The sequence below is a fragment of the Balaenoptera borealis genome (assembly GCF_965194805.1).
Source record: "Balaenoptera borealis genome assembly, chromosome: 2".
NCBI classification, from domain to species: Eukaryota; Metazoa; Chordata; class Mammalia; order Artiodactyla; family Balaenopteridae; genus Balaenoptera; species Balaenoptera borealis.
In genome coordinates this window covers 68,633,777-68,659,692 of record NC_138867.1, presented here as the reverse complement: position 1 = coordinate 68,659,692, position 25,916 = coordinate 68,633,777, and the positions used below count along the sequence as shown (strand labels likewise).

General features: G+C 37.6%; 1 protein-coding gene across 2 annotated transcripts in view; it reads left to right on the top strand.

Annotated features, from left to right (window-relative positions):
- The window catches only part of EDIL3 (EGF like repeats and discoidin domains 3), a 431,990-nt gene that overhangs the window by 203,333 nt on the left and 202,741 nt on the right, over positions 1–25,916 (top strand). For both annotated transcript variants that reach the window (XM_082377943.1, XM_082377944.1), the window contains one exon: positions 2,996–3,124. In XM_082377943.1, coding sequence (XP_082234069.1) covers positions 2,996–3,124 — 129 coding nt within the window. The remainder of the gene's footprint in view (positions 1–2,995; positions 3,125–25,916) is intronic.

Genomic DNA, 25,916 nt, shown 5'->3' with positions numbered 1-25,916 from the left:
TCAGTTATCAGTTAATAAAATCTAAGTCATGTATTTTCTTATTTTGAGTGAACTGATGAGTCAACCCTCTAATGTCACTTTTATTTCTTTCACTCCTCCCCAGTTGGTTGATTCTGTAAAGAATGTAGGTTTTAGGATCACAGATTCTTAGCTTGAGACCTAAATGCATCACTTGTAGATGTTCATCTGGGAAATATTATCTAATCTTTCTGTCTTTAAGTTTTTGAAAAAGGTAAAAGAGAATGGTAAGGACAACTACGTCATCTAGTTGCTGGGAGGAATAAATGAGATTATTTATGTGAAAGGAATTTGTAAGTTGTCAAGCATCGTTAATGTTAATTAATTTGAGAGGAGGGAGGAAATAGAAAGTGAGAAAGAAGAGAATGAGGGAGGGATTCTGTAGCATGGTTTGCATCTCTTCGTGATGGAAAAAAAATGACCACTGGTGTTAACACCTTCTTCCTGTCTCAAACATTTACAACATACCACCTCAAGGACAGGTGTTAGTTGGTCTAATTGACAAGTACTGCATAGCACTAAACTACCTACTTGAATAAATGTATTTTTTTTAAATTGGTATGAAGATATCTGGAGAAAAATCACAGATACATTGATTTCTTTTCACTCTGAAAGTCAGCCCTACCAAGAATTGAGGATCTAGACACCAGAGTTTGCCACATTGTTGCCTATTTCATGCATATCTTTATTAGATTCTACAACCATTGAATTTCATGAAATTTTAAACTGGAAGAAACTGTCAAACAGCTACTGGAGGAGGTGATAGAATTATGAAGTCTTGCAGGATAGAGTTGCCCAACCTCTGAGTGCTTTCTGTTGTCAACTTTGTGATGATGTTGAATTTCCCTTTCTCTCATCAAGTTGTTAAATGGCTTTGACCCACACTTGGGTAGCCATTCACTACTGTGACCTTTTAATACATCAGTCCCCAACCTTTTTGGCACCAGGGACCTCTTTCGTGGAAGACAATTTTTCCACGGACAGGGGTGGGGAGGGTGGATGGTTCAGGCGAAAACACAAGCGATGGGGAGCAATGGGGAGCAGCAGATGAAGCTTCACTCACTCGCCCGCCCCTCATCTTCTGCTGTGTGGCCCGGTTCCTAACAGGCTGCAGACCAGTACCGGTCCATGGCCCAGGGGTTGGGGACCCCTTATTTAATAGCCTTGCCTGATGGAACCCCCGCCCAGTTGACTCTGGTTATCACCATTCTTGTGCCAACACTTTCACCTACTCTCTAGTCTCTGCTGAAACCACTTGCTTTTCTTCTTCACTAATCTTCCTCCAGACTCTGGAATTCATCTCTACATACAGAGTCAGACACTTGGTTTAATTACTCTTGCTTTCCTTTTCTAGTATGTACGTCTTAACTTTCTCTTCAGCGATTTTTGTTTCACATAATCGATTTTTGTTTCACATAATCACATAAACTAGTGTGTTCTAGTCTCTCCAATTAAAAAAAAAAGGACAAAATTAGAGAATACTATATGTTTTGCTTGGCCTTTCTTCATCTCCCAGGGAGAACTTTTTCTTCTTTCAACTTTTCTCTTCTTCACAAACTCCAATCTGGGTTCTGCCCTGAGTCAATTAGCATCTTCCAAGAGGCCAACCAACAATATAAGACAGAATTAGACGTGCAAAATGTTTATTGGGGGGGAATAACTGTGATGGACAAATGGGAGAGAGAGCAAGAGTAGGTAGGATGAGCCTTCAGACTGTGACACAAGCCTGTCAACTCTGAAGGGAGAAAAGGAAGGAAGGAATATTGCAAAGAAAAAGCCTTGGATGCTATGCCAGTTGAAAAAATCTCAGCCATACCAAAGGGGCACCCCAGAGTAAAGAATGTGCAGTAGAGGAGTCCCAGGGTCAGGCAAGACTGGCCCAGCTCTACACCTCCACCGTGCCGGCAGCTGGTTCTCTCCAAGGGAGGTGGAGCACCACAGTTCTATTGACTCTCACAGTACCAGTCACTCTGGTGAAGTTACTTTCTCAAAGCTTGAAAATAACTCTCGGGCTTCCCCGGTGGCGCAGTGGTTAAGAATCCTCCTGCCAATTCAGGGGACATGGGTTCGAGCCCTGGTCTGGGGAGATCCCACATGCTGCGGAGCAACTAAGCCCGTGCGCCACAACTACTGAAGCCCACGTGCCTAGAGCCCGTGCTCCGCAGCAAGAGAAGCCACCGCAATGAGCAGCCCGCGCACCGCAACGAAGAGTAGCCCCCGCTCTCCGCAACTAGAGAAACCCTGTGCATAGCAACAAAGACCCAACGCAACCAAAAATAAACAAATTTATTAAAAAATAAATAAATAAATAACTCTGTGTCTCTTCTCTATATTTGCGACTTTCGATGAGCTACTTCCTATACATTGGCAAATATTGTAGTTCTCCCGAAGTATGTGCCACCACAAACTCACAGACAGTTGAAAAAAGTATTGCAACCAGCTCTCCACTCCACTTGACCCATGTGGTTATAGTCACTCACAAGTTTATGCTACTTGCACCAGCAGGATACAAAAGCTCTTCGGTGTTCGTAACTCTAGAAATTGCCATTCACTATTACTTTTTAAACACGCAGAAGAGATGTTATAATTCAGAGACCTTAATAACAATATTTTACTTAGTGCTAATACTTTCTGACTGTTTCATATGTGTCTGTTCTGGGTATTTTATATGTATGAATTCTTTTCAACTCTATCATCCCCCTTTGTGGTAGATTGTATTAGTGTTGCATTCAACAGAAGATGAGACTGAGGTAAGGAGAGGTTAAATAAATCGTCCAAGACCACATGGCTAGAAAGTGATGAAACCAGGATTCAAACCCAGGCCATTGATCTCTAGAACTCCCACAACTACTACATTTCCTGTGGCACTAATATCGAGAACACTTTTCTCTATAAAATTGTTAATTGCAAAATGTTGACCCAATGTCTACTTTAAAGCATATGCATCATGCAGCAATATTCTTTTTCTGTCTTTCAGGTCCCTGCACTCCTAATCCGTGCCATAATGGAGGAACCTGTGAAATAAGTGAAGCATACCGAGGGGATACATTCATAGGCTATGTCTGTAAATGTCCCCGAGGATTTAATGGGATTCACTGTCAGCACAGTAAGTCATCCACAGTCATTGTGCTTTTACTATCATTGATGGCAAAATATACAAGTCATTATCGTTCTCGTTTGTAGTAGAATGGTAGAATCTTTGAGCAGCAAAGAGCCCTGGCCGTTGGCTAATGCTACTTCTCTCCCACTGAATATATCACATTCCCCGCTGACTCCTGGACTGTGTTTCTATCCTCCCAGGCGTGTGGGGGGCTAGCAGTCTTCTGTTGGCCCTTTTCATCGTTGTTCAGCCATACTTGCAAAATGCTGCTTTTATATTGAACCGATATGTGTCTCTTTCTTTCACATTTGTCCTAAAGCTGCATTCTTCAAGCTTCCTAGACATTATTCTGTTGATTCAGTTCAGAGATGATACCCAGAAAAGAAAACTGCCCACTCTGTCCTATCTATAAGCCAGTTTCCTCCTTCTCACATGTCAGCATTTTTAGTGTGAAAATCTTTGAAAGTTCAACAAGTGTGCTATCTGCATGTCTCTCTTTTATGCTTGTTCTTATTTAACCTGAAGTTAAACAAAATATGTCCACTTGTGATGATTTCTTCTTAGAAATATGGCGCAACATTACTGTCCTTCTAAGGATTTCTAACAGTAAAAATCTGCCTTTGTATACTCTTACATTCTCCACCCTAGAGCCCTGCAGCACAGGAAAAAAAAAAAAGTTAGGATGATATGACCTTGGGTGCAGTCCTTGCCACTAAACACTGGACAGCATCCCATTATGAAAATTCTATTCTCATTTCAAGGGGGGATTCCTCTGTAAGTGTGTGTGCTCTATGCAAGCAGCCCTTGATTGGGGGGCTCAAGTGGGGTTGCCAGACTGTCTTCCTCTGGATGCTGCTCTGACACTATGTCACAAAGCTTTGCCAATAAGTTAGTAATATTCTCTTCAGGTGATTAGGTAAATGTCAAGGCAGCCAAGATTCTGGGCTCCCATCTCTGTCTTTCCAGAGATGTTTTGAGATATCCATGTGTGAAGGCTGAGCAGTGATGCTACAATAAGGAAAAATCAGCTGTGGTGACTTTGGACTCAGCCTGACAAAAATCAGGAGCTTCTCAGTCCCTTGTTGGTGATCTGAGCCCTTAGAGACAGTTACAAGCAGTGTAGGTATTACAGTAGGCTGTATTATGTGTATTATAACAGGCTTCTACAGAAATTCTACAAATTCCTGGCCATTGCAGGTCTCCAGAAAAGTACACAATATTCTCAAAGTCTCAGAGCCAGGATGCACTCTACGTTTTTTGCTGATGATTGGAAATCTGGCTCTGGCTGACATATCCAGTTTTGCCTTACTCATTCTTAACACCATGGTCTTAATCATCACTCTAGTATTCATGGCTTATATATTCATTACTCACGCTAGGACATTCGCCATTCCCTTATTCCCCTCCCTCTGATCAATATCCTATCCCTCCTTCAAGACTCAGGTTCTATAAGACCTTAAACCTATGTTTAAGGTTTATGGGAAGCTCTAGGCTGAGGGATTCAGTTTAGAACTGGGATTTTGTGGTCTAAACAAACTGGTCCCTCTTCTCTGAAGTGCATCACTATTAGAAGCAGCAGAGAATGAGGGAAAGGGATTGGATTTGGAATCAGAGACCTGGATTTGAGACCTGACCTCTAAGTTATTGGATAAGTGACCCTGAGCCAGTCACTTGACCTTTCTGTGCTTGAAGACATATAACTAGAGAAATTGAACTAGAAATAACTGATCTCTGGCTCATACATACAATACTCTTATACTAGGAGAGTATTATGACTACTAAATGGGTAGCTTGCTTACTGTACAAAGGTTATCAGGTCTTCCTCTTTACAGATAAAATTGAAAAGGATTATATACTGGGAAAGCAAATTTAGAAGTGCCGGAAGCCCTGAGAGCTTTTCCAGGTGGGAGAACCAAAAAAAGCAGCTGTTTAGTCCCTTGCAAGAACTGCTAGGGATTTGGGTTTGTGTTTCACAGTGGTAATTATCTTATAGCCTAGATATACTCTAGAACCTTGCTATTCAAAGTGTAGACCTGCGTCAGCATTACCTGGAAGCTTGTTGGAAATGCAGATTACCAGGTGCCACCTCGAACCAATTAAATCAGAATCTGTTTTTAAAAATGATCCCCAGTTGACTCCCACACATATCGAAGTTTGAGAAAAATTGCACAAGGCTTTCAGTAGCTAGAACTAGTCATCTCATAGGTTAAGGTAGCAACTTCTGCATTCAGTTACATAACAATGCATTATAGGCAAAATATTTATTATTTTTTTGCTAGTAAAAACTATATTGAAAATCAGTGAAAATCAGAGATGGACCAATATGATAGGAACATTTCATTTGGGAAAAGAATTGAAAAAAATTCTTCAGACATCCAATTATAGCAGGGCTTATTAATTTAGTTCTATATGACAGAATGTGAATTAAATATCTTTTGGAATATGCTAAATAGTTAAAGAATTTTAAGTTTCATGATATAGGAGTGACAAATACATAGTTAATAGGTTTAGTTTAACAACTGTTTTGTCAGTATGTTACAAATTAGAAAAAATGTTTCCAGTGCTAGCATTAATATTACCTACATATGTTTTTTTTTTTTTTAATTAGGTTTTGGTTTTGAGAACAGTTTTAGGTTTACAGAAAAATTGAGCAGAGAGTACAGAGAGTTCCCGTATAGCCCCCTTCCTTAGTCTTCTCTCTTATTAACTTCTTGCATTAATCGGGTATATTTGTTATAATTGATGAACTGATATTAATATATTATTATTAAGTAAAGTCCATAGTTTAAGGTTTACTATTTGTACTGTACAGTTCTATGGATTTTGAAAAATGCGTAATATCGTGTGTCCACCAAAGCCTCATGCAAAATAGTTTCACTAACCTAAAAATCTGTGCTCTGCCTATTCATCCCTCCCTCCCTACTCCCAACCCCTGGCAACCACTGATTTTTTTTTTTTTTTTTACTGTCTCTGTGGTTTTGCCTTTTCCAGAATGTCATACAATTGGAATCCTACAGTATGTAGCTGGAATCATATACTATGTAGACTTTTCAGAGTAACTTGTTTCACTTAGCAGTATGTATTTAAGTTTCCTCCATGTCTTTTTGTGACTTGATGGCTCTTTTTGCTTTTAACCACTGAATAATATTCCATTTTATGGATGTACTTCAGTGTGTTCATTCATTCACCTATTAAAGACCATCTTAGTTGCTTCTATTTTTGGCAATTATGAATAAAGCTACTATAAACATTCATGTGCAGGTTTTTGTGTGGACATAAGTTTTCAACCCATTTGAGTAAATACCTAAGAGTGTAATTCTTATGGTAACAGTACATTTAGTTTTGTCAGAAACTGCCAAACTGCCTTCCACAGTGGCTGTACCATTTTGCATACTTGGCAGCAAAGAATGAGAGTTTCCTGTTCTCACAAGCATTGATTATTGTCAGTGTTTTGGATTTTAGCCATTACAAATGCTTTTTTTGGTCATGAAAATAGCATGAGGTTATAACTTTATAACTAATAATGATTAGTATTGGTTTTTATATAGAATTATCAAATTATACATGATCTTAAAATGCCATACATTAATGTGTATCATATACATATATATGTAATTGTGTGTATATATGTATATGTACATATATGTATATATACGCATACGTGTGTGTGTCAATTATAAGATGTAAATTATAGGATGAGTTGAACACCAAAATTGTCTAGAGGTTAGACTTTTGAAAGGCATTTTTAAGCAAGCACTTTTCTGGTGGGAGCTGCATTTTGGGCTGGCTAGAAGTAATCATATTTTATTTGTTGCCTAGTTACAAATCTAATGGCTTAGGGAAGGACTGTTTCTTCATTCTTAGAATTCTTTGCCTATCTTACTAGTGAAGGCATTCTGTGCATTCTTCCCTACCTGTGCTCAGCTCTGCAACCTTCAGTTCCTTTTATTGGGTTGGCCAAAAAGTTCAAACTGAGAAAGTTGGCCAGAAAAATCACAGAATCTAAAATTTTCCTCTTTGTATATTATGCTAAATGTTGTAAACCAGTTTGGTGTTAATTTTATACTATTGACTAATGGATTCATACATTCAACAAATATTTATTGGGGACATGAGTCATTTTACTTTTTTAAATTACATTTTTCACTTTTCTCAGAGTTAGCCAATGGTATTTGCTGTTTTGACAATCACTGTTAATTGGATTAATTACATATTTGCCAATTACATGTGTTTTCTGATAGGTGATGCTTGTTAGAATCTGGTTCCACCTCAGCCCTATTGAATCACAATCTTTGGATGGTACCCTGGATATAGTTAAAAGTATCCATATGGTCCTTAGGTGCACCAGACTTGAGGACTACTGGCTAAAAGAATGACCTTTAATTTCCAAATTATATGGGAGTAAACTTGCTTTTAGGGAAAGAATTCTGGATTAGACTTGGATTTTTGATGCAGTTCTATCTTGATCAATTGATGAAGACTTGGTTAGTATTTAAAGGTTCTTTGATTCAGCTTTCTCATCCAATGATTCAATTCAATTCAATAAACACTTACTGAGAACTTCACACTGTATTATGTGCTGGAAATAATATGTCTATAAAAAGTAGAATTAATAATCCTTTGTCCTGCTTCCCTAAATAGGATATTTGTTAGAATAAGATGAGGCATTTTAGAACATACTTTACATATCTTAAAGGGTAACAAATTCCTAATGGATGAATATTTTAAAATATAATGGGGATTCCTATTGGCCTTTAATTTTTCCCTTCTCTTAAAAAAATTTTTAATTGTAATTTTTTTTTCAAAAAAAATGAGTTGTAGGGCAGTGGGGAAGCCTAATTTGGAACTTCATGCTTTCCTATAAGAATTCCTGTCTTACATCCTTAATTCTAAGAGGTAATTATTATTGTGTTAAATTACTCTTTCTAATTTTAGCTTGATGGCCTCTTTATTTTAGCTTTCCCACTAGAGGATAAATTTGTCCTAATAAAGTATTCACTTCAAAACTGTGTGGAAACAACCTGGAGTTATTACTGACACCTGCAAACTATATAACCACAGTGGCTAAATAGACCTCTAAGGAGACTTCCAAAATAGACTTGCCTCCAACCTCAAAAGGTGTCTGACTGTAGAGAATTCAGATTTTTCTGTTCGCTGAGAACTTTGCAGGTCAATGTTAGACCCCTTAACTCTATAAGCCAAAGGTTCTCGAACTTGGTGTGCATATGAATCATCTGGGAGTACAGATAAATATTCAGATTCATTTTGCTCATCTGTAGAGATTCTAATTTAATAGAAGTAATTTTGGACCCAGGTCTGCCTATTAACAATTACCCTAGTAAAACTGACACAAACAATTCTAGAACACTGGTTCTCACCTTGGTTGCACATTAGAATCACTTGGAGACTTATGAAAACTACTAATGCCTGACTTCCACCCCAGAGATTCTGATTTAATTGGTCTGGGGTATGGTCTAGGCATTAGGAGTTTTAAAACCTCCCCAGATGATTCTAATGTGCAGCCAAGGCTGGGAATCAGTGTTCTAGAACTATACTGCCAGGAATTACTATGTCTTAAAGATACCAAGCAGAGAAATACTCACAGAGAAACGAAGCTTAGGATACACAAATATAACTCCACACTAAATGTATAATCAGGCAACCTTATTGAATTTTGTCATTCAAGCTTTACTTAATATAACGGAAATCATCTTACAGCAAGAGCCCTCAACTGATTGAAAGAATCAGGCCAAAGGAAGATATTAGCTTACTGTTCTTAAAATATGTTATCCCTTAGTCTGTCAGCAATAGTCAGCGTTCCAAGGCATTTTCATTTTCTTGTTTTCACTCCTTTCAGGAGTCTCACAAAGAGCACTGTCCTGGCAGAGCTATGTACTAGATATTTACACAGAAACACTATTCAAATATAGACACAGTCTGTGATTTTTTGCAATGAAATATTCAGATATTGTCGAACTCAAAATATTTGAAAATTGCTACTTTAAATGACAGTTAAACATTCTTTTTTTTTCCCTGTTACTTATTAAAAGAAATCTGATTGTCAGGAAACCGTAAGTTCTGAACAAAAATATGTTAAAATTTGCCAGAAAGTTTAGACTCATGAAGGTGGTGTATTTATACTAATAGGCCTGACCTTCTAGAACTGATTCACTCATGATTTCATAAAGGATCTCTCCAGGAATAGAGATGGTACCACAAATACAGTTTAAGAAAAGAAATTTGTTGCATGTAATCCAAACTTCCCAGGCCTCTCAGTTTGTGGCAACGTGTAACTTTGATTTCCTAATTCCTGTTGCTCTTAGCTACCATTTTCCAGTGCCATTTACCCCTGTGGGGGCTCATTCTCTCCTGAAGTCTTCCTCACTCAGGAAGACTTTATTTATTTATTTATTTACGCATTTGACAAGTAATTTTTGAGAGCTTACTTACTATTTTGCCAGGCTGCCACATGCTTAGGAACGAGTATGAGCTCCCTGGCTCTGCTGACGGTTCCACCTTGAAAATGTTGCTAAGGGGCTGGCTGCACTTTCGTCTGTTGGTGGCCACCCAGGCACCTGAAACTGCACGTGGTCTAAGCAACCATCAGGCCAAGTTAAGCCGTTTTAAGGACATTGGGTCCTACTGTGTTCCCTGGGGTTGGAGAGTCACAGGGCTTTTCCCAGAGCCTCACACATCCCTTTACGGACACAACTGCTCAACTTCCTGACCTAACTGCGCCTTCTTTTTTTTTAATTGAGATACAATTGACACGTAACATTATATGCATATCAGGTGTGCAACATACATTTTTTTTCTTGTGATGAGAACTTTTAAGATCTACTCTCTTAGCAACTTTCAAATATGTAACACAGTATTTAAAATTATAGTCACCATGCTGTACGGTACATCCCCAGCACTTATTTGTCTTGTAACTAGAAGTTTGTATCTTTTGACCCCATTCACCCACTCCCTCACCCGCTGCCTCTTGCAGCCATCCATTTTTTCTCTCTATCTGTGGTGGTGGTGGCTGTTATTGTCCTTGGATACCTGAAGATAGTGTCAGATCCCATAGGTTGAGGGCTCAGTACCACAAGACTGCCCCCAGCCCACTCCGGATGGTCCCCAGGTTACCAACAACTTCTGTCAGATTTGGCTACAAATAGGACATTCCCTCCTCAAGTTCGCTTAATCTGCTAGAGCAGCTCACAGAACTCAGGGAAACTCTTGCTTACATTTCCCAGTTTATTAAAGGATGTGATAAAGAATACGGGTGAAAGCCTAGATGAAGAGATACACAGGGCGAGGTCCGTGAGGGTCCCAAGCACAGGAGGTTCTCTCTGTGGAATTGGGGTGTGTCACCTTCCCAGTATGGATATGTTCCCCAACCTGGAAGCTCTCTGAATCCCGTACTATTGAGATTTTTATGGAGGCTTCCTCATGTAAGCATGATCGATCATTAATTCCATTTTCAGCCCTTCTCCCTTCTCTAGAAAATGGGGGGCAGGGCTGAAAATTTCAAGCTTCTGATCATGGTTTGGTCTTTCTGGTGACCACCCCTCACCCAAGAGACCACCCACAGTTGCCTCATTAGAACAAAAGACACTCCTATCACCCAGGAAACTACAAGGGTTTTAGGTGCTCTGTGCCAGGAACAAGGGAAAGAGACCAAAATAACCAAGTCCCTGGTGTCATAGGACTTTCATTCTAATGGAGAAAAAAAATAATTTAAAAAATAGGACATACGCATTTACCATATTGCTCAGCAGTTATACTCTTGGGCATTTATCCAAGAGAGATGAAAGCTTAAATTCATACAAATGTCTATGTGGATGTTCATAGCAGCTTTATTGGTAATAAACAAAATCTCAGATTGGCCCAGATGTCCTTCAACAGGTGAATGGTTAAACAAACATTGGTACATACATTCCATGGAATACTTAGTACTCAGCAATGAAAATGAAGAAACTGTTGATAAATACAACTTAGATAAATCTCCAGGAAATGAAGCTGAGTGAAAAAAAAAAAAAAGAAAAGCCAATCCCAAGAGGATACCTACTGGATGATTCCAAGTAAAACATTTTTGAAATGACAGAATTTTAGAAAGGGAGGACAGATTTCCAAGTGTTAGGGAGGGAATAGAGGAAGGTGAGTCCTTAAAAGGACAACATGAGGTATCCTTGTGGTATTGGAACTATTTGGTATATTGACTAGGGTGATAGATACACACACCTACTTATGTGATAAAATTGTACTGAGTTACTTACATATACACAAATGAGTATAAGTAAAACTGGAGAAATCTGAATAAGATTGATATAGTAATAGCAGTATTTTAGTTGTGCTTTTATATTACAGCTTTGCAAAATGTTAACCATTGTGGAGAACTGGGTAAAGTGTACATGATATTTCTTTGTCTGATTTTTTACAAATGCATTTGACTCTACAATTATTTTAATAAAAATTTAATTAAAAATGTAGCAATATAATGTATAATGCATAGTAATGTAGTAGTAACATGTAATATCAACAATAATAATATGTATTATAAGGATAAGGACTAAGGAGCAGAGGTTTTTGAGTGCTATTTTAGAGCATGGCCGAAGTTTTCTCCCAGGAATTGACACCTGAGTAGAGATGTGAATGAAGTCGGGGGTCAGCCAAGTAAAGCAGAAGGAGTAGCGAGTGCTAGGGTCCCAAGAGGGGTGTGTGCTTAGGGCACAATGAATGATGAGAAGGGAGGCAGAAAGGAGGCCTGGTCAAGGGCTGGATCAGGTAGGGCCTTGTAAGCCATAGAGAGGACTTTTTATCTTGTTGAAATTGGAAGAGCACCTTTGGAGGGCGGAGAACAAGGGAGTATATTAATTCATTTGTTTGGAGAATGACTCTGACCACTGGTGAAGAATAGGCTCTGCTGGGGGCAAGAAGTTGGTGGCTTGGATTGAGGTGGTAATGAGGACTTGAGGGGAGCTGAACAATGTTCAGATTTGGAAAATCGTTTCAAGTGGATTACACTGCGGTCGTAAATACTTGTTTTTTTCTAATTAATTTCAATAGCATTATAATTATTTATTTTTACTTAATTTCTTGTCATGAACTTGGGCAGTATAATATATTGTTATAATTTTCATTATGCCTAGTTACTGACATTTGTTTTTAGCCTTTAACAGCATCATTAGGATAGAATCTAGAATTTTAAAGAAAAAAGATATATATACACATATACATATATATACATATATAATCAATGCTTTAAATGTGTACGATGTTATTTAAGATACTGAATTTTCAAAATTTGATATTTTTAAATGACTCACAAAATTGGTTATATTTAGATACATTGTGTCACTTTATCTTTCACATTAGCTGAGTCATAATAATACAGTACAGTATATTTTAAAGAAAACATTATAATGGAAGTGATATGTAAATCAAGACTAATACAATTACATACTAAAATACAATAATGATTTTGAAAAAGAGGACAACATTTACATTTTAATCGGAAATCCAGAAATCACAATTGCATTGAGTGGGTATTTAACATCGGTCTTTAGAATATAACTTGATCAGTTTTGCTCTCACGGTTCCTAATTGATTTTGCAATCACTCTGCAGCCTATAAGTTTAGAGAAATTTGAGGCAATATATTCCTTGGAAGTAAATTATTCTTTGATATTCAGGAGGTTTTAATCAATGTATAAGATACATCTTAAACTAAAACATTTCTAAATGAGTATTCTTCCTCCCAACCACATGAAAAAGACTCTTTCGGTGGTAAGTAAAGGAATTGCTTTTGACTCTTGCTAAATAAAATGAGTATAGTTAATTTGAATAGTAAAGGCATGATTGTTAAGGGGGTTAAGAACTTAAATGTAGAAGAGAGTCAAACTTGAATTCTTTCTATGCTATTAACAAGTCGTATCAATTTGAACTAATGATTATGCTAAGCCTTGGTTTCCTTCTTTGTAAAATAGAAATAACTGGGCCCTTTGCCTACTCTTAGGTCCAAGTTAATGATGCCCAGACAATTTAATATATGTGAAAGTGTTACGGACAATTTAGAAGTCTGTACATTTATAAACTCTCATTATTATTTCCGACTAGTTTTCAAAATACTTTTTCTTTAATCATTATAGAAGAAATTGGTACTAAAATAAATACTGATTTTATATGAGCGAATTTCGCAGCAGAGAGAATAGGAAGCCTAGATGCCTCAATTTAAGAAAGTGAAATCTTGTCATTGAGAGTATACACCTTCTCAATAGCTAGGGAGAGAGGAAGGAGAAAAGAGAGAGCTAGGCATAGACACAGTGATAGACATAGACATAGAAATAGAGGGAGAGGAAGAGTGAGAGGGAGGGTGGGAGAGAAAGGGAGGTGTGGGGGGAGAGAGAAAGAGAATGAGAGAGAGAACAAAACACATTAGTACTTTGGTTCCATTTGTCTGCTTTTCATTAAAGCACCTTAGAAGAGTTATCTATACTCAATGTCTTCTGTATGCTCTGTGATTACTTAAAGACTATATAACATTCCGATCACCTCCTACCACCTTCACTTCGTCCGTAAGGCACCATTATCCACCAGGACAAACTCTTAATGATTGTGCTGTCTCTACACTTGTCCCTAGTCTATTTTCAAAACAACAACCAGAGTGGTCCTCTTAGATCACAGCTCATGTTAGGTCACTTCTGTGTATAAAACCCTCCACGGTTTCCCAGTGCACTTGGAGTAAAATCCAAAGTCCTGTATCTACCACAAGAGACTGATGCATTCTCTTCCCAGACATTTCTGACCTTATTCCCAACCATGCTCCATGGGGCTGATTCAGCTGGGGTCACACCGTTCTGGCTGCCCTCCAACATCCAAGCCTGCTTCCAATCTGGGGCTTTTGCATTTGTGTTCACTTACCTGACCTCTCTTTCCAAGAGAATCACAAGACTGTCTCCCTTTCTTTTCTGTATTAGATCTTTGCACAAGTGTTGATTCTCCAGAGTGCCCTTATCCAACTACCCTGAATAAAATGTCATTTTGTAAAACCTTCCTCTGCTATCTCTACTCTCCAACCTTTTTACTTTTCTTTATCTTTTTAGCACTCCTCACCACCTGACATATTATATATTTATTATTTATTTATTTTTCTCTAAAAATTAAGCTTCCTGAGAGCAAGGGCTTGATTTGTTTACTTTTTGCTCTGCTCTCTGTGCCTAAAAAGTTCCTAGTAGGTACTCAGTAAATATTTGTTAAATGAATAAGTGAATAACTAAACCATTAGTCTATTACACAATTAACCCATTAATGTATCATCTACTAATACCCTGTCTTCCATGATGCTGGGCTCTGTGGAAGAACAAAAAACTCTAAGAATTTCCTTTCAATAGCTTGTGAAATTAGTGTGGAGAAAAATAACATGTCATCTAGCAAGACTCCTATGGCCAAATAAGTTTGAGAACTGTCCATTTTTTCCTCCTTTTGGAGAAGGCCAATAGATTGTTGATACATTGATTGTCAATTTATTTGATAACTAATTGTTAGATAATTTTTAAAACTTGGTTAATATTGTTTAACTCAATAATCTGGAAGAGGTGGGAGTGGGAATGACAGTGAAAGCTCAGATGGAGGGTTGAAACTTTAGGCAAAGGAGAGAGGACAGATGAAAACGAAGTGAGGTAGAGACACTGAAAGTGAGGGGGTTATTGCCAAATGAACGGTAAATATAGAGGAAGTAAGGGTGGGGTGAGGTGGAAAGTTATTTCAGGGATCCTTTGCATCTGCACATATTCATGTTTTAATGCAAATACACACACAGAGGAATGTCCACCCATGCCTACTTGTTTACGAGCACTGATTCAGCACTTACAGTTCTCCCAGAAACAGTGATTATGTTAATGTTGCCCTGCCTGTGGTGACCCCTTTGTCTGAGAGGTGAAGGAGTGATGAGTGATGCTTTCCATCAAGATTATCTAGAGAGCCATTTGCCTCTTTTGCTACGAGAGTCTTTGCCATTATTTGTGGTATACAGTCAGCACACTGTTTTTCTTGGAGTCACTTTTCTTCCTCTGCCTTCGTACCAGCTCAGTCCAATGCTGCTGTATATGCTTTAATGCTGCATCTCTTCAGACTGAACTCAAGAGCTTTGTGAGCTATGTTTTCGCAGCCTAGGCAGTGAATCCTTCAAGAGTAACGTTGTAAGGCAGACTCCAGCAGCACTTAGAGAGGAACGTGGCACAAGAGTTACACTTGTGGGAGAAATGGGTCCTGAGAACCCTAGTCACACATAAAAGGTACGCACAGGGAGAGGTTTTGTCACAGATCAGATGGTTTTGAATCCGTGCCCTCCCCAGAGCTGTGGCAGGTATGTAGTTGCTTTCTGTATAGCGCTCTATACATCATGTGGTAGAAGAAAGGTAAATGAGAATGATTAAATGCAAGCATCTGGAATTTGCCTGGCCATGCACGTATTAATCGTGAAGTCCTTGAGGGCAAGAGTCTAGCTGTGTGTTTCCTTTGCCAGCTTTTGCATAGCAAGTGACACAGTTAGGGGTACCAGCTCCATAAGCTGAACCTCTTCTCTTCCTAAAATCTAGCCCTGACCTAGTTTCCCTACTTTATTTCTGTGTTCCCCTTTATTCACCAAATGTGTCACCCAAGTGAGCACTTGCCATTCTTCCTTCACATTCCTTAACTGCCCATCGCGCTGCCTCTGCTGATGTGCTTTCTGTGCCGGGAGCCCTTCCCCTCATCACTTGTCTATAAAACCAGCCCCGGATCCTCCAGGAGCACTTCCATGATTCCCAGTCCATCCTCAAGCAAGAAAGCCCTCCTACTCTCCACCTTGCATGGCACTTTTCTTTCTTCTTTCTACCTTGCTTTGTATTGATTTGTGTGTTTCTCCTCTCCCTAGGTAGCTTAAAGACACTTTCCACCTGAGTCATCCTCGATTCCTGATCACAACCTAGAGTTGTGCTTTGCATGTAGTAGGTACTCAAAATATAGTTGATGAATTAATGAATAAGTGAGTGACTAGGAAGAGCTCCGTAAACCCTTCCTTATTGTTTGAATACTAAAATAGAAACCTAGAGAAAACCATGGTGAATTACAACAGAGATAATTGCAATTGTTTTGTCTCTAGACATTAGACCTGTTGGGGTTACTTGCCCTTACTTGGCAGAGTTATGTGTATGTTTTACATATCAATTTACCCTTTATATCTAGCAACGTGCCTGTCACATAGTAGGTGTACAATAATCAACATTTGTTGAGTGAATAAATATGAGGACACATTATCAATGCACTACTTGTATATTTTATATAAATTCAGGGAAGCACGTGTTTTTCTTTTCTGAGGTATAAAGATGCTCCGTGTCATCAGCTACTGAAAACTATAAAAGCTGTTTTGTTTGGCTGGCTTAGACAAACTTAGTGTTCCAATCCAGTAAGTATTCTATCCTAAGTTCCTATTGCTCCCACTCTACTTATCGGTTTTGGACATCTATTTTTATTTTCAACTATTTTAATTTGTAGAGATTTTATTGCAAGCTGTTTCAACTGCTTTGTAGAAAAGCAGGGTATATATTAAAAATAAGTAATTATTCCAAATGCTTCCATGTTGGCTTGGCATATATAATGAGAACAGCGCAGCACAGCACAGTACAGCATGTATAGCAATAAAGATAAATCCCTCATGGCCAGCTCCAGAGGTCCAAGTCAGCCTTTTTAGAGGCAGAGCAATTACTCCAAATTTCTAAGGAGCTGTGTATAAATGATTTACCATATTTGAATAGAGCAAGCAATAGAGTCCACTTAGACATTAATAAGGTGTTTTTTGGTGGCAATATGGCTAGCATTTTCTAGAATCATTTTCTGTGTCTTCATTTAAGATGAAGTTCATTGTATATCTGCAAGTCTACACCTGTGATTTTTTTTTTTTTTTTTTTTGCTAAAACTTGCTACGTGCATTGTTCTGTCAGTAAAAGATAACATAATGTCCATGTTAATGCATTACTGTCAATATTGCCCTAAGTGGTATAGATGGATTGACTCAGGATGGCTGATTGTTACCTCTAGATACACTGGTTAATCTTTTAAGTCTGCTTAGATAAGTTCCTGTACTGTCAATTACTTTTTTAACTTATAAAGTCATATAAGGTATTTAGTATATTTTTGTGTTGATGGTCTTATATATCAGAAACTAAACAGATGTAAAATTGTCTTATTTCCTTGGTGTAGTTTAACTCTCAGTGGACTCTGGGGTTTTTTTTAATTGATATTTTAAACTCATAGGCAATATGACTTATTTCAATTTCTCTTTAAGTGTGGTCTTGTAAGAATGTAAATGACGTTTTATCTGAGAGCATAATCTTTTTCTTTCCTATTCAGAGTGATTGAATTGAAGAAAAATATTTATTGCCAGCTATCTTTCTGCTGTAGTTTATGGCGTGCCATTCTCAAATGGTTCAGAGAGTATATTTAAAATGAACCTTTTGGTCATTTTCTGTTTTTCAGGGACTTTGGACATGATTTTGTTTTGTCATTTGAAAGCAGAATCATTCTTTGAGGTTCTAATTTCTTTTCCCATTTTATTTTTAAGTTTCTCAAGTACAAAACTCATGAGCCTTGGTAGATTTTAAAAGCAGACAACCTTTTTTCCTCCAAATATTTCCTCTTAAAAAACATGGTATATATTAAGTACATTATCACTAATAAAGGAAAAAGAAACCATGGGAGATCAGAAAGCAGTACAATACTCGTTTTTTTGTTGTTGCTGTTGTTTGTTTGTTTGTTTGTTTTGCAATGACTTCTTATATTCACTTACATACTGGTGATTTCATGCCTGCCTGGAGAGGTCCAAAGACAAGAGACTGTGACTGAAGCTGCCCCCACCTGATATGGAGGAAGGGCAAGGTATTGTTTGAGGAATAAACGGCACTTGTAGACTATGGCAGGGAAAGGATGTGTGTGGATTTCTTGTGGGTCAGATATGACCCCAAACCAAGCAACTGTGCTGTCTTGAAAGGAATGGAGCCTAAGCAGAAAGCCCAGGGAAGCTCTCTGACCCGCCAACATGGTGGTCCTCAGGGAACCGGGGGCAGAGCATAGTGACCCATCCGAGAAGGCAAACTAGAGGCAAAGAACTCCTAGTGACGAGATATTTTCAAAGAACCCACAAAATTGCCCCACAAGAGAATGAGCTCACAACTACACATCTGCCACATCCAGGGTCACCAATGCCATATTTCAACCTGAATATCAAGGAAGACTTTCATCTCATCTACTCTGAAACTGGAGAGGCCAAAATACAGCTAGAGAGTAGAGGATGGGTTGGAATGAGAGAGAGTGTGTCCCTCACTTCCTTCCCAGTTCTCTCCTCGGACACTGCCAGGAGGGTCCCGGCCTCTGTACCTCACACTGGCGACCTTGCTCTGGCCTTCCTCTGGCATCAACCCTCTCCATGGGGCAAAGAGTCAATGGGCACAAGGAGCATGCCCACCTGGAGACAGATTCCCCTCTTCTAGACCATGCTCAAGGTACTCAGGACCCCAGAATACTCTGTCAAATGGCATCCAACATACTTCCAGGGCCTATGCATGCCTCTTCTCTGTATCTGCCCTGCCATGAATGGACTGTGTCACTAGTGTGCATACCCCGCCTCAGCTCAGTGACAGGCCATTGGGTAGCTGTTTGCTGGGTGGGAGGTAGAGCTTGGGTATCCATGGAGAAGGGGGGGGTGGTTGAAAGTCCTTTCCCCCAGCATCCTCACTTTGTTTTCTGGAACTCTGGAGTATCTGGGATTCTCAGTTGAAACCTAGTCTTCCACAGTGTTAGAAATGTAGGAGAATATATATATATATCCTTTATATATACACATCCCTTCCCTGCCATATTCTACAAGTGCCGTCCATTCCTCAAACAGTACGTTGCCCTTGCTCCATACCACATAGAGGCAGCTTCAGTCACAATCTCTTGTCTTTGGACCTCTCCAGGCAGGCATACATATATATATACAATTTATATATATATATTACAATTTATTAACCTTATTTATGATTTTTAAATATTTAGACATATAAGAGACACTGCAAATGTTAAGGGAGGGCCTGCTCCTTCCCCATGGCAATTTTCCCAGCCTAAGGTAAGACTAAGCTGGGGAAGAAATTTCCAAATTGGGTATGATTATGGATTTTTAGATGCTAAAAGAGTGGACTTATTTTAGTATGTAAACTATAAGTGACTGTTAATTAACTGAAAGTAAGCTAAGGATAGTTTTATTACCCAAAAGTAACCAGAAAAAACTATGGAAGTTGCTTCAAGATTTGATTCAGTGATAGATAGAAATAAATATCTAGTATTAGGTAAAGGATGTTTTTATTTTGTTTTAAATCTTACATACTAGGAAACTCTTTGGTTAATAAAGAACCCAGTGTTCATTTGTTTGTTTGTTTGTTTGGGTGGATCATTCTCTTATAGTCACCCTGTGATCATAGCACCTGTCCAAGATACATAGGCTTGAGTACAAGATTAGTCATACCAAACCCAGTTTTTTAAAAGGCAATTGTCCTGAAGTTAGCTGAAGAACAATTTTTTTCTTAAATTTGGAATACTTCATTAGATTAGAAAGAATTGAAATAAGAAAAGTCTAATTCTATTAACTATTAGTTATTCTCTACGAGTCATAAGTAGTTGAGCATGGTTTTATGATTAAAAAAGAAATAGGACATATGTCACACCCCAGATCCATCTTCCTAGACACTTTACCTGTAGTGTAGTTGTTTCCACACTGAGGTGCATATACCCCAGAAGAGTGCAAGAGACAATCCTGATAGGTGCAAAGAAAGTAAGATAACTTTTATGTTTTCTTATTGTTAACAATTATGTATATTAATCATACTACTATTTGCCATGTGGATTGACAGAGACACCTCACTGGGTTTATCTCTCAGAGGGACACCAGTGCAGAGGTTCTGTGGGAAGGTAGGAGTTCTACAGAGCAGCACACTATCAGCACAATGTGGCTGCTTATGTGCTTATGTTATCTATTTTCAATTAAATTAACCCTCACCAAATCCACAAGTGGCCTAAAAAGAAATCTACAGAGAAAAGTCAGATTGGAGAAATTACCAATGATGCAAGAAGAGAAGAAAATGGTAGCTAAGGTTTCTTCTATTATGACCTAAGCACAAAAAATTATGAGATAATTTGTGTCAAACTCGTCATAGCTAACAGGAGATTGGCCCCCAAATTGAGATTGTCAACATGATATATATTTTACATCTACCGTTATTATTGATGAACTCACCCAGAGTAGATACCATGTTTTGAGATATTAATGGTAATATGAAGCCATCACAATTAGGAAGATGCTTTAAAAATTGTATTGCAACCTTTCTCATTCTTTTAAAATGTATATTTCCTACATACATTCTATACTGTAAAAAATATATTCATTTAGTAATACTTGATATATGATCAAGAATTTTGAGGTCATGATTAGAAAGGACTAATGAGTATTTACATTTTTTGAAAGAAAAAAATACAACATCTGAGCTCATGTACGCTTCAACTTATAAGACAAATGAATGTCTTATTATATTTATGTTGACCCATTTCCTCTGCTTCTAGCTAACCTCAAAGACACCATTTTCTACCTACCAATTTGTAGTCCATTTAGGATTATCGAAACAATATAAAACCTCAGTCAGAGAGATTTATGCAGCCCTCGGAGAAATACAGTACTTGTAAACAATGTCTGCACCCTAGTTTTCATACAATGATTTAAGATGAGCTAACTCATAAATGCACTGTTTATTTATAGTGGATAGTTAGTTGCCTTTTACCTTATTTTGTGAATGGAAGTTTCTACCCATTAATTTGTATTGCGAAGTGGCAAAAAGTGAATCTCTAGAGATGCCTGTGGCTAAAATATTTCCACTTGGCTGTACATGTATAGGCAACGGGGGTATCATTAAAATAGAATAAAAATGTACATTGTGTCTTTTTATTGTTCTGTTTGTTCCTTTGTTATAGGCACTACAGGGGATAATTTTATGGGTGTTTATAATAAATTAGTTTGGGGGGGATATAAAATGACTAGAGATATTTGGAGTGTAGAGTATGATTATTAGATCAATATACTGAGAATGACACTGAAACACAAAAGCATGGAATGACACAATTGCATCTTGACCTGAATGTTTCAGAAATTAAGGTAAACACCTTGTTACAGAAAATGGAGAATTTATCATAAATACTTTGTTTTCAAAGTAATCGTTTTTATGCACATCTTAATATAAAAGGTTTTAGGACATAAAACCAAACATTTCTGTATGTCTTCTATTTTTAACTATCCAATTTCACCATGTAATTGAAGGATAAATAGCAAATAGATGCAAAGCTTATCTTATAATAAGGTAGGACTATGCACAACATAACTATGGAATATAAAAGTATCTTGTGTATGCTGGAAGCACTTTAAAATTATGTTTTAGTAATCAGTGTATTTCTGTGTTGATGTTCTGAATGCTCTTTCATCTCCCAGGTATTCTATTTGTAGGATAATTCAAGGTATGTCTCTGAGAAAATGCTGACATATTTGGATATGTATGAATGCAGTTGAACTTTCTTGTGTTTTGCTAGTGGGAATTGGATAAATTATTTTTCCAGTATTCACTTTAATTTTCTTCAATGCTGATACTCTTCTTTAAAATATCAGAGCAGTGTTCACTTTGAGAGTTAAGAAGTAAATTGGTAAAACCCTTAAGGTTACCTCTTTTTGTGAATTGCTAGATAAAAGTAGAGAAATGAGAATGCCAAAAGTTACTTGACTCTGTACGATATAATTGGTAGATTTATAAACCAGTCAGATTTCAATTTATTTTTACTTTTACTTATTAGGACAGCTGGTTTTACAAAGGTATTCTTTTTTCTCTTTCCTCGTGTGTAATGAAGCTTGTTGTGCCTACCCGTTTTGTCTGTGTACTATTTTAATACTTTAGTTACATGCAGCATGCTGCTTCATTATAGTGACACTTCTTTGTTCAGTAATATATTCTAGTTATTGTGATCTAGAAAGTTTCAGAAACATCCACCACTTTTATTTGTCACCAAAATATGCAAGATTGTAAGGCGGAAGTATTGTTTTATTTTAATTACGTCTTCTGAATATTTATGCATTTAGTAACTTATGCATTTACTTTTCTATATGCCACTACTTTTAATTCATAACACATCTTAATAAGGAGTAATTAAATGGGAAAAACAAATTTGCCAAAAAGACTTCAAAAGAATTAAAAATACTCATCATCTTCTAGATCATTCTCTCCACAGGCTTCCTTACAGAGATCACACAGATTGGCAGCTCTGCCACTGTCAGCGACACTGAGTTATATGATGTGGGCAGAATGGAAGGGGCCCAAGCAATTGATTTTAGGAAAACATAGAAGCAGGCTTTGTAATTTTAAAACTAGTTGAATGTGCAGAATGTGAATATTCAAGAAAATAGAGTTTAAGTAAATAATTCCAGAAACTGTGTAACTCGTGTGTGTGTGTGTGTGTGTGTGTGTGTGTGTTTAACTGAAAAGCCTTGAGTGTCTTATCCCCCCACAATCACCAACCCCTTTCTTCATCTTGAGTCTTCATGGTAGTTTGAATGTTATTTGCTGGGCACCTTATTTCACATGTGGATTGTATGTAAAGCTGTTTTAGAGTCAATGATGTAAATCCCCCACTTCGTTTTAAAGGAAGAAGCAAAGGGTTATACTGAGATTCTTGTCAAATACTCTTCAACTTTTTATTAGAATCAAATGGTAAAAGAGATATTTTCAGAGGTGTATTAAGACTCCTCCATTCTTTCTTCATGCAGGGAAACTTATAGAAAAATTATGGATCATGGTTAATTTCTGGCACAAAAATTTTGATAAAGGTGGCACTGGAGAAGGAGGAAGTCCAACTGTTGACTTCTCTTTCTGTCTCTGACATGTGCTGATGGTACTCTGGTGTCTCAAATGAATATAATGAAGATTTTAGCTAGTGGATGCTGGATTTGAAAAAAAGGAATAACTTCTCCTGAAGCTTTCCTAAACAAACTCTGGGACTGAACTTATTGCTGTCTCAGGGAATATGCTCTCCTGTAACTTTACTGAAGAGTCAGAAGAAATGATTTTGTGTGTGGGGCTGCCACCCTCCCCAGAGGGCCATCTTTAAGTCCAAGGGACTGTAGTAAGAGGCTGGTTTCCAAGTGCTTAAAAAGCTATTTTATTAACAACCTTGTAATAGTGTAAAGTATTACACTCTTAAAATACATAGTGAACATTTTAGTGAAGTTGTTTGGGAAGAGGATGCCCCAATGGATTATCTTCCTCTTGTTTCCATGTTTCCACCTAATTTTTAGTTATTTAGTTACTTATTTAAATTTAGCCTTTCACGATGGCAAACTGAACATACATATTTACCACCCCTTTATTCTCAGATCCTCAGATCTCATGGAAGTGACAGTGAAGATTTTTTTTAAGGGATAGGATTTTAATGGTACAAAAATAGTGAGATGGGACTGTTAGCACCCCAGTGATTTTAGACATTTCTAGATGACGGAATGTGGGAACGAATAATGTTAATAGAGAAGAGGCCAAGAACCTACATCCTTGATCGGGAAAAGTCTGAAATAGTGTCAAAGGTTATTTTTCTTTTAGGGGAAGAGTGCAGGCTAGGAGTCACCTGGAGTCAGCTGGTACAGAGAGACGAGTGGACAGAAAGCAGGTTCATTCATTAAGAACTCTCTTTGCAACAGCGACCCCAGCAACCCTTTGATTTCCCGCCACCCGCCGCCCTATATACAAAGCATAATTTCCGAGTCTAAAACTGGGAGATTGCTGTCTAAAAACTTTGATCAGAATTTCCTTGGTGAGAGCTTGGGTTCCTAGTGTGGAAGTAGGTATCACTGAATAAAACCTTTTTCATTCGGTAAATGGAGGGGGCCTTGCTGCCTGCTTCCTTACGTTCCCGCGTGCTTAGAGTTCCCAGTCAGTCCCTCCATGTAGGAGGGAAGATTTGGTAAAAATAAACTTATAAAGAGATTGAAGAAACCACACCAGTTAAGTATATTAATCAATCTAGTTTTTCATTCAGAGAAGTAGTCAATCACTGAAGTCAACTACGCAAAACAGAAGATCCAAAATGAGCACATAGAATAACTGATATAAGACGAAGCAAGCATGATTCATGGATCAGCGAGACCTTTTTAAAACGTCTTAATTAGAAACATAAAGAAAATATGATATTCATAAAACTAGAAAATGTCACATTGAAAAAACGTTATGGATATGAAAAGTATGATTGGAAAAAAATTGATGCAGTAGAAGAATAAATAAATAAAGTTAGAGAAGAATAAAGTTAGAGAAGTCTTGCAAAACTTAGATCAAAATATAAAGAAATGAAAAACATGAGATATATGTTTAGCAAACATGGAGAATCTATTTAAGAAATTGAACATAGGACTAATTTTGTAGATCCAGGGAAAATAGAGAAATTGGAGGTAATAACAAATAAGTCTTCATATTGAAATAAGAAGTACCAACACAGTGAACACAAAGCAAGATGTATCCAGATAAATTCTAATGAAATCTGGATATGGAGAAAATCCCCAAATCCCTAAGAGGGGTACCATGTTAACTCTAAAGACGCAAAAATTACACTGACTTCAAACTTCTCAGACAGCGACAGTTTATATTAGAATTTAATGAAGAAACGAGTGTACCTTTACATTTCTGGGGATACATGAATTTGAACTTAGACTTCTATTACCAGCCAGATTTTATTCAGGTGCGGGGACAATAAGACAAAGGCACAAAATAATATTTTCCTTACTCCTTTCATGAAAATTACCTGAAGATATTCTCTGGCAAATGAAAAGTGGATATGAAAAAGAAGCTTAGCCTCCAAGAAAGTATAAAAGGAAAGAAAGGGGAGCAAGGAAAAGAAGTCCCAGGAGGTAGCTTGCAGCATGCCTGGAAAGCAGTCAGCCCAACTCAACAAGAAATCAGAGGGCTCCACAAGAATGTCTTCAAGAAGCATGGGAATGAATTTCAATCAACATATGGAAAGATTGTGATCATATGGTGAATACCTTTATACTTCTTGCAACAAGAAAAACAAATATTCCAGAAAAAATGAGAGAAAGATAAAAAAAAAACCTCTGTAAATATGAAGCATTTAAATGAGACATGATTTTAAACAATTCATAAAATATGTCAAAAGGAAGTAGATTTGTGCCTCCATAGTGTGGTACATTTTTGGTGAGATACAGTAACATTTTTCTACTTGGTTCTGTAGTGAATCATATTTATATCATCATGTTATTGCAAATGCTCTTCATTTTCCAGTTCTTACAATTAATTATACACAAGACATTGGAGAATTAATATACAACAGACGGCATTATTGCCCCGATTCTTCATCCCTCCATATATCCTCACCCTTTGTCATATGTGACTTTGGATCTTCCTGTGAAGGAGGAATATATTTCTCTCATTCCTTGACTTTGAGTTTAGAGATGTGACTTGGTTTGGCTAACTGAATGAGCCTAGACCTTAAGAGGTCTTGCATGTTTCACTTTCTTTTCTGAACTTCTGTTGTCACATGGACGAGGTCAAAAGACAGTTGCTATACCCTCAGCTTGGATCCCAGAATGGTCACACAGGGAGCAGACTTGAGCGCAAGTGTCAGTGAGGAGCTGAGCATGGCAGTATCTTTAGGTCAAAGCTGAGCTCCTCTGTGGAGCCCACCTGAGATCTCCTGACACCACCACCTCT